The sequence below is a fragment of the Nestor notabilis genome, unplaced genomic scaffold, assembly GCF_000696875.1.
Source record: "Nestor notabilis isolate BGI_N333 unplaced genomic scaffold, ASM69687v1 scaffold23573, whole genome shotgun sequence".
Taxonomy (NCBI): Eukaryota; Metazoa; Chordata; class Aves; order Psittaciformes; family Psittacidae; genus Nestor; species Nestor notabilis.
The window spans coordinates 17,232-26,609 of record NW_009922668.1 but is presented as its reverse complement, the minus strand read 5'-3'; the positions used below and the strand labels follow the sequence as shown (position 1 = coordinate 26,609).

The window sequence follows — 9,378 nt, the reverse complement described above, 5'->3', positions numbered from 1 at the left end:
GCAATAGAAAGCTAAAGTGGTGCCAACGCCTAAAAAGGATAAGGAGAACAAACCAGGTTAGTGCAGGACCCAGACAGACTTTGATTTCAGACAGAGGAACAGAGCAGCTAATATGAGACTCAATTAAAAGAAGTGGAATAATAGAACCACAGCCAAACACCCCAAGTATGTGAGTAATAAATCTCATGGAACTATTGTGAGGTCTTTTTGGACAGATTTGACTGATAAAAGGAATGCTTTTGGCATAGATCACTTGGTACTTGGACAGAGCCTTGGGTCTTAGTGTGAGGTGTCCCTGCCCATGGCAGGGGGGTGGAACTGGATGATTTTAAGGTCCCTTCCAACCCAAACCATTCTGTCATTCTATCATTCTATACTTTGACTTGACACAAAATGCTTTACTGGTTTTCTAACAAAAACTAGAGTAACAAAAGAGAAATAGGCCCTAGAATAAATATATTAGAAATAGACTATCTCCAACCAGAACAGAAACTGAGGAATTCTTTGCAATAGGATGCTCAAGCAGGAACAAATCTGGGTAGTTTGTGAATAGCCTGAAAGAAAACTAAAAACCCATTACTGATAGATACTGTAAACTACACTAAGTTTGGGGCAGGGTCAAGTAGTAAAGAGAACAGAGTGTTGTTACAGAACAATATGGATTGCTTGGTAAAGAAGCAAACCTACGCACACCAACAGGAAGGTGCATATCTAAGAGCAAAAATGCAGGTTGGACTTACAGGATGAGGACTCAGAAAGCAGTAACTGTAGATTCTGAACAAAGAGTGGCCCTTTCATTTCAAGCAGTGGCTAAAAGATCTAATATGATCCTCTGCACTAACAAAGGAACATACAGTAGAAAGTCCAAATTATTCTGGAATCTAGCACAAGCACAGCTGTGACTGGAATGTTTTGTGGGGTTTGGAGATTCATAATTCTGCAGTGATCCTGAAGCACTGAAGCTCAGAGGAAAGCCAAGAGAAAGATTAGAGGGTTGGGAAATACGCTTATAATGACTCAAGGTGCTTAAACTATTTACTTAACCAAAGAGGTGGTAAAAGGGAACGTGAGTAACTACAACAGGCCAGAAATCTGACTGATGTGCTCTTAGATACAGGAGACAAAAGATGTAAATGTTCCGAGGGCTGAAAATCAGATACTACAAAAAGTCCCACTAACATAGCCCATTTTTAGCAGTGAAGGTAAATAATTACTGAAGCAACCTACCAAAGGCAGTACAAATGTTTTCAAACCAACATCAAATTCCTTACTCAAAGGAATGCTGCTATAGTCCAACTGTAGTATTGCAACTTGAGGCAGGGGCTCGTTTGTGTCCTGTAGGAAGTCTGACTAACCAGTCACAAGGTTCACCTATGGCCTTGAAAAACTGGAAATCAAGCAGCTTGGATGTGATGGGAGAGGGCAAAAGGTGCCGAAGAGCATCACAGAGGCCAAGTGATTGCAGAGGGTCTTACCTTCTACATTTTGAATAGAGAGAAGGAAGGAGCAAAATAGAGAGGCCAAGAGAAGACTGCCCTAGTCAAGGGGGGAATGACCAAGGCACATCACAGCAGTGGCTCTGCAGCAGCAAGGATGGAGGATCATGTTTGAGATGTCACAGGAAGAGCTGGCTGGACAGAGTGAGGTGCCTGGGCAAGAAAAAGGAGAAGACAGGAAAGAACACAAGGAAGGTGCAAGTATGGGTGGTAGGGCAAATGTGTATGTTGAGAATGATGAAGAAGGGAAGCCAAGGAGCTCTGGCTTTTCCCAGCCAAACAGCAAGGTGTGATGGGGAAGAGAAAGGTTCCAAAGACAAAAACCAAGTGATGCCAAGAATGGCTGGAAAGGTAAAGTGGAATAAACACTGAGAAGAGATGGTAAAGGTGCAAACACCACTGGGGGAGGTGACACGTCCTCCTTCCAAGACACGGGTCATGTAAAACCTATAGGGAAAAGAACAGAAAACACAGATCCAGGGCCACAGAGACCAAGGAAGGACAAGAAGGAGAGAGAAACTCTCCAAGTACTGGCATAACAGAAGTCAGCACCAAAGACAAGCAACATGGTGCATCTCACCAACACTGCCACCAGGAGAGAACAAGAGACACCCATCAGCGTGCCCAGCTCAGGATCACACCCCCACCAGACTACCAAATTCTGCTCCCCAAATCAGCACAACCACCAGGAACTCCTCTTACTCCCTGACCTACTGCAAAGGCCATGCCTGCAAGAGAAGCCTCAGAGCCTCAGGAAGGAGCTGTTCAACCCACACGTTAAATCCAGGGATTGCAGAGGATCTCATGTATCCCATTCCTTCTCAGGAGTTTAACGCTGCCCAGTTACAGCCACCACAGGGTGTTTACCTCCATGTTCACCCCTCTGGCAGATTATATTTAGTGGATAGAAAGCACGTGTCTTGAAGAGATTTAGAGAATCACTGGAGCTTCCTGACACCTTGGGATGTCTGCAGACAGGTTGAAAAAATTAAAACATCTGCTCAAGAAGAAACCACATTGTGCTGCAGAGATAGAGACAACCAAAGATCCACCAAGCTGTAATGACTGACACATCTGCTGAATTCACTGTGCTCACTCCAGACAGCCCTTCTCATCTCCTGCCCTTTGCTCTGCAATGGTTTGATGTGGACAGATACCTACCAGCGAGGTGGATGAGGCCTTGCTCATCTGGGCCAAGACTCTGGCTTCTCCAAAGGCTGTAGCAAGAATCCACAGGACAGGAAAGAGCAACGGAAGGATGGGTAGGACACCATTCACCTGTAAAGGATTTGTAATTACCAGCAAGCACAGAGACAAGAACTCAGACCTTTCACATGACACCTTCACCACAGTGAGAGGACGGGGAAAAGGCAATGGCAGGAAGGAAGGACACTGCTTGCACTGGAAGCAGTACGGCACATTGAGAAGCACAGGAGGAGAGACACACCCTTAGGGGTTTGTAATGAAGGAGAGAATGAACCACAGCAACTTGCAGCTCTTTTTCCTGCTCAATTTGGCATAAACTCTTACAAGTTTAAAGGCAAAAGATACCACATGTACATACATAGACACATGCACATGGCAAGTGAGAGAGAGCAAGAAATTAAAGAGCAGTCAAGGAGGAATGGTCAGGGTAGAGCTGTTGTCCTGCTCCACTGGGAGCTCCTGGATCCAGCATGCACACGGGAGTGCACAGGATGCTGTCACAGGATGAAGCAACAATCTGAGGGAGAGAATCAGCCTCAGTGGTGCTCTGGGAAGAAGGTGTACAGGAGCTCAAAGCTCTTTACCTGTAGCTGTAGAAGAGTGTACTGCCAGGAAGCAATTCCAGGAGCTCTGAAAATGAAGCGCACAGCATTGGTGATCAGGAAGCCAGCCTACAATTCAAACAGAGATGGCACTGTCAGCAACCACTAGTGCTTGCAGGGAAGGAGTTTTCACTGCCTTGTAACACTCTCAGCCCTGGGAAAGTCTGGAAGACACACATGGTCTGCTGGTGCAGCTCCCCCCTGCGCTCTCACAGCTAGATGGCTCAGCATCTTTGCTTCTCTGAGCTTCCCAAGGTACACACTGAGTCAGGTGTGTGAGTTAGGGCCTGGCCACAACTGCCTGTTGATGGCTGCAAATGCTTCACCTTTACTGACACAACATGGTTATATTCAACAACAGAGGCTTGAAAGGAGACCTACCAGCACAATAGGGACAGCATATTTCAGCATCACTGACTGGACAGTGAATCTCTCATTATCCAGGGCTGTCACAGGACGTGACAAAGCCATTTCCAGACACCACCTAAAAAAGATGGAAACCAGCTTGAGATTTCAGCAACCAAGACCCCAACCCTGCACTTTCCTAGGAGACCTGATCCGAACACTGCATTCACCCTATGCTGTGAGGGATGCACTTAAGAAGCAAACCCAAGTCCTACAATAACAGTGTTGCACTTGCCATGGTAAATTTGCAGTGCTGTTGAACAAACTCCCTACCTGCTTAACAGAAAGGCTCCATCACCCCAGTCTGCACTGGAATTCCAACAGGACAATCAGATATCTGTTATCTCCAGTTGACTAAAGGGCTTCTTATCACTGGTTACATCAAATGCATGAAATCTGTGACCTCCCTGCATTGTTCACATTTAGTTGGAGAGTAATGAGCTGAACAGTAACACTTGGCATATATGTGGGTTTAAATATCAGCCTAACCTACCAGTTAAGGAGGACAGTTAAAAGACTTAGAGCATTCCCAGGTAATAAAGAAAACACAGGACATTTGAAAACTCCTGTCCTGGAGCAGTAAGTCTTAATCTTCACCAACATGAGGCAGCCACAAGGACACAGACCCTGTGCACTGTGTTCAACCCACCTGACATTATCTATTATTGGTGTCTTCAGGACACGGAAGAGACGATACAGCTGAGGGTTCTGAGGTCCCTTCTTCACTTCTCCCCTTGGCGAGGGTGGAGGTGAGAAAGGTGGAAACAGATCTCCTGGCTCCAGAACTATGTGCTCATCATCCTAGAGAAAAGGTCAGAGAGTCAAAGGCTGCACTGTCAGCGCCTGGGTGGAATCCTGCTGTGAGGGACTGGAGGTTTAGTCCAGCAGGATCCCTGCTACAATATGTGCTGGGCACAGTTCCCTCTCCCAGCTATCAAATATTCACCAGCTAAACTGTTGTTCAAACTTGAAGTAAAATGAAATGCTCGTGTTCGAGCACATCTGCTTATGGCATGACAAGTGGCATTTGGAGTGACAGTTATCATAAAAACCAACAAAGGTAAATTTCATGCTTTAAACTTCTTCCAATCTTCTTCAAGCAGCAAGATCTTTGCATAGATCTTGTAACTGATCTATTGATTTACTTTTACCCCAGGCATTTTATATAATCTTCTTTTATAGCAAGTTAGTAGTAAGGAGAAGGTCAAAGCAGACAAAAGTTTCTCCACATAAACCCCAGGATAAAGTAGGGGGTTTGTATGTCCTATCATCCTACTGGATAGGTTCACTTCTCTTTAGCAGCACATTACAATTTCCCCTTGAGCTGGAAGAGATGGAAATCTGGTACTTTGGTATCACATTATTGTGTCACATCCATTGGGTTTAGGAGTTCATAGGGAAGATGCAGTCTGTCTAACAAAGCACCATCCTTGACTGAACTGGAATTTCAAGCTGTTTTCAAGGTCAGAAGAAATCAAACAATGATCTGTACACTGGCAATTAGAGTATTAGCAAGAAAATCCCAGGAAATATATTGTTACAGGGCCAGGGAAATAAGCAAGTTACCTTAATCCCTCTCAGAGAAGCAAATGACTCCTGGCCTGGCCTCAAGGCAACAACATCTCCTTCTACTAACAGGCTCACAGGCAGGTTGACAAGATGACCATCCCTGTAGGCCCAGTGAAGGGACCAGGATGGGGCATAAGGCATGTGGAGGTCAGGGTACATGGAATCTGGCCATTTCACCTCTTTGCCAAGTGTATCTGAAAGCACAGGGTGTGAAAGAATGAAGTGATAACAATTCTCGAGGGGCAAATTGTACATCAGTTTACATCCTGTAGTGGCTATAGGTCCTCCAGGGCTAAGCCCATGATCTTTTATCGTCTCACTCTTTTTCCTTGATGTCTCTTCCCTTCTCTCTCCACCCAGCATTAACAACTAAACATTCTATAACCTCAAATAGACACTTGTACAATGGGAAAGCTGAAGTCTGTCCTTAAAACCACCACACTGAAATGAACTACCTCCTCAGGTTCAAACCCCCATTGAGACGATGCTCATGCACAGCAAGTTATTTCCTTCTGGTCTGTGTTGTGGTACAACCCCACGTATTCTTCTCTCATCATCTGCTGCAAGGCAGATATTTTTGTAGGCTACTGAGGATTCAAATTACTCCAAAGCACAGACATAACAGACACCCACCTGATAACACACAGATTGGAAGCACATGGCCACATGATAGCTCAAAATAACTATTGTACAGGAGAAGCAGGAGCAGGACACAGTTCTCACTGTTTCTGTGCAGCATAGGGGAAGGCTGCTAAGCCCAATTAGTAACATATGTGGTCAGGTTTGGAGAAGAACCCAACAGGAGGAAAAGAACAAATGCAAATGAGAGACAGATGGATGAGACCTCACCATTTATCTTCTCAATGATTGTTTGAAGTCTTCTCTCCACCTCTCTGCACTTCAGCCTCTCTTGACGCCCGATTATGAAGAGATCCAAGAGGAGAAGGAGGAAGAGTGCCAGTGCATTGACTATCTCAGCCCCTTGGCTTTGCACAGCAAAACAGAAGAGAGCAGGAAGGTTTGAGTAAATGAGCAGAATACACTGCCAGCCACCCACAGAGATAAATGCACACCTGCTTCCTTGTTTATTCCTACATCCCACAGACTCATGGCTCAAAAAGAAAAGCAGTGGAGCTATGATCACATTTCTTTAGGATAATGCCACCAGGGAAGTCTGAAAAGTCTTGTCTCAATTAAACAATACCCTTACAAATAGAGTGAAGAAATGCCATGGCACATGTGACAGCACTATGAGCCACTAACTTCCCCAGTTTCAAAATCCTTCCCAACTCTGATAATGCCTTAGGATTTTTCAAGATTCTAGGAATGCTGTAGCAAAAACATCTCAATCTCTCCATTGGACTTTTGGAAGTAGGATTAAGTTGGCTGAAGTTTTATGAAAGGGACTGACAGGGACAGAATTACCAGTGCAAGCTTATGTCTTGATGTCTGGACAGAATGAGGGACAACACTGTTCTATCAGCCACAGTGTCAAGACAACATGTAACTGCCACCTTGTTTCAGTTACCCAGCATAGGATGTTGTTCTCACCTCCCCTGTGGCTGGCTCCCATAGCAGCACAGCAGCAACAGCACTGCCAGAAGCATCAGAGATGCACCAGGCCAGTGAAAACAGGAGCAACGGTTACCATGGTACAGAAAACTGCTCCTCCACACCTCCTACAAAAGGAGAGCAGCAGACAGTCAGCATTCAGGAAACACAGAGGCAAAAGCTTGAAAAAGCACAGTGAGGAAAGGGGAAGGCAGCAGTGGACACTCCAGGGGTGAACATGACTTTGTGAAACCTCTGAGCGTGACACAGAGCATCCTAGATCAGTTATGGGAATGCTACAGCACTAATGCTTGCTCAGCTGGTGGGTCTGAGTGAACCCTCTCTGCTTTACTTTTGCTTGGAAGAATGAAAAGGCTTCTGTGCCAGGTTGCCCCATTGTCACTAACCAAGCACTGTGCATAAGTACTGTGCATAAACACCAGCACTTTGTAGTCAATGCAGGATAAACACAGTGGACAAGGGAGACTGTTGAGCTTCACAGCTCTTGCTCTCTACCTAATATGGACCCCACTGCCATTAGTGATTCTTGAAGCACTTAGATCCTTCACAGGGGAAGCAAAGCTCCTGTTGAGCTCCAGCATCCAGGAGAGAAGTGCTGAGAGAAAACACATCCTTAGGTAGGTTCCTTGCTTTGTTCCCGAGGACTTTCGCAGTTCTACACCCAGCCTGGGAGGGAACGCAGCCAACTTTTGTTTCATCTTCAGCTGTTCCTCAGCTGAGTGGTTTCGTGATGAACGTTTACCAGAAACTATAATCTTGGACTTCAGACTCATTTGCATTGCTGGTCCGATCCAGAAGTGTAACTGAGTGTCAAGGAATAGTAGATAGATGCTTTTTAAACTACCATCTACCACACACACTCCCCACCTATCAGCTTTCCTTTGAGAAGGGGGGACTGAGTGCCCAGCCTTGTGTGGTTGGTGCCTCACCTTCCATGAAGCCACCTTCTTCTGTTCCTTCTGATGCCCCTCCAGCAGTGCTGACAACTGGTCTCTCAGGATGGTGAGGGCTTTCTTTGTGGTGAGGCCCAAACTTGAAGTCATCTCATCCTGAAGTGCCAGAAAAACAAACTGGTTAGTGCTTCCTTATGCTCTTGTTAGGCTTTTTCCTGGTGGCTGACTGAGCACCCTACAGGGAATGCCCTGCACTCATCATCACCAGTCTCATTCTCCACCTTCCTGGAATCATCTTCTCTCCTGTGAACTTTAGCCTGCTGGCTGGAATTACAGCACTCAGATAGTATCAGGTAAACAATCCAGTCCTGACTGTGCCAGATAAACACCTTATCAAAGCACAATACAAAGTCATTGCTGTGAAACAAGATTCTAATCAGCACAGGCTGAGGACAATACAAAGGGAGGCTGCTCAGCTCCAAGGTTATGCAGGCTTGAACTGGTATCAGCTTGTAGAGACAACAGATCACAGTTACAGTAGAATTGTACAGTTGCTAATGGTAGTAACAACTAAGAATAGCTGCAGTTCTAAACAAGAGTGGCCCAATTTCCACTGCTCGTTATGAATTTCTGGGTTTGAGTCCTGTCTGTGGGTACTTTGACACAGAAGCCCCCAGATTTAAGTGTTAGACCATGGATCAGTTCAGGAGGAGGCTCCAGCATCAAGTCCTACTTACAATAGAAAGCACTAGAGTTTGAGGTGATGAACTGTACAGACATATGAGGGAGGCATTTGGACACGAAGGAAGCACAGGGTCCAGAGCACTGCTCCCTCACTGGTCAGCAAAGAGGCAGCAGCAGCCTGAAAGGATGCAACCCAAGAACCTGGAAAACACTGCCATAGGATGCTGGTGACAAGAAAGTGGGGGAACACTTACACTCCTGGGGCAAGGCAAGAACACAAGCACTTTCTTTCAAATCCCTGCTGTGAGGTGGGTACCAGATCACTGCAAGTGAATTAGGCAGGAGAAGCAGGCGGGTGTCCCTGAGGGGGCTGCAGCAGAGAGCAGGGAACTGGACAACACAAGTTACCATTTGCGTTGCATGTTTTAATACAAACACCTTGAGGAGGGTGTACAGACACAGGATATCCTGCATGTTAGAAGTGTTCAGGTGTCTCATACTGTTTACAGCACTTCTGAACACAAAGCAGGCAGGAAGCTGCCCCCTCCAGTCCCCACCACTGTGACACACAGCCCAGGCAGGAGCTGCAGCTCTTCCTGCTATTGCAGTCACCAGCTCTTCCCAGCCCTGCCAAAGCCACTGTGGTCCCAAACTGCAGCAGCTCTGCTCTTGGGAGCTGCCCGCATGCACCCAGCACTGGGACCTGCCCTTTTCTCCCTGTTCCTCAGCTGAGTGGTTTCGTGACGGACGTTTACCAGAAACTGTGATCTTGGACTTCAGACTCATTTGCATCAATGGTCCAGTCCAAAAGTGTAACTGAGTGTCAAGGAATAGTACACAGATGCTTTTTAAACTACCATCTACCACGCACACATGCTCCCCACCTATCAGGGACAGCCTGAAGCAGCTAATTCTGGCCAGGCAGAGTCTCCAATGCTGCTTTAGCTGCCC

The 9,378-nt window shown here is 46.2% G+C and overlaps 1 protein-coding gene across 1 annotated transcript in view; it reads right to left on the bottom strand.

Annotated features, from left to right (window-relative positions):
• The window catches only part of KIAA0195 (KIAA0195 ortholog), a 28,544-nt gene extending 20,651 nt beyond the window's left edge, over window positions 1-7,893 (bottom strand). The window contains 8 exon segments of the mRNA XM_010011745.1: window positions 2,658-2,774; window positions 3,287-3,373; window positions 3,686-3,788; window positions 4,359-4,510; window positions 5,276-5,472; window positions 6,128-6,264; window positions 6,830-6,954; window positions 7,780-7,893. Coding sequence (XP_010010047.1) covers window positions 2,658-2,774; window positions 3,287-3,373; window positions 3,686-3,788; window positions 4,359-4,510; window positions 5,276-5,472; window positions 6,128-6,264; window positions 6,830-6,954; window positions 7,780-7,893 — 1,032 coding nt within the window.
• Window positions 7,894-9,378: the final 1,485 nt, after the last annotated feature.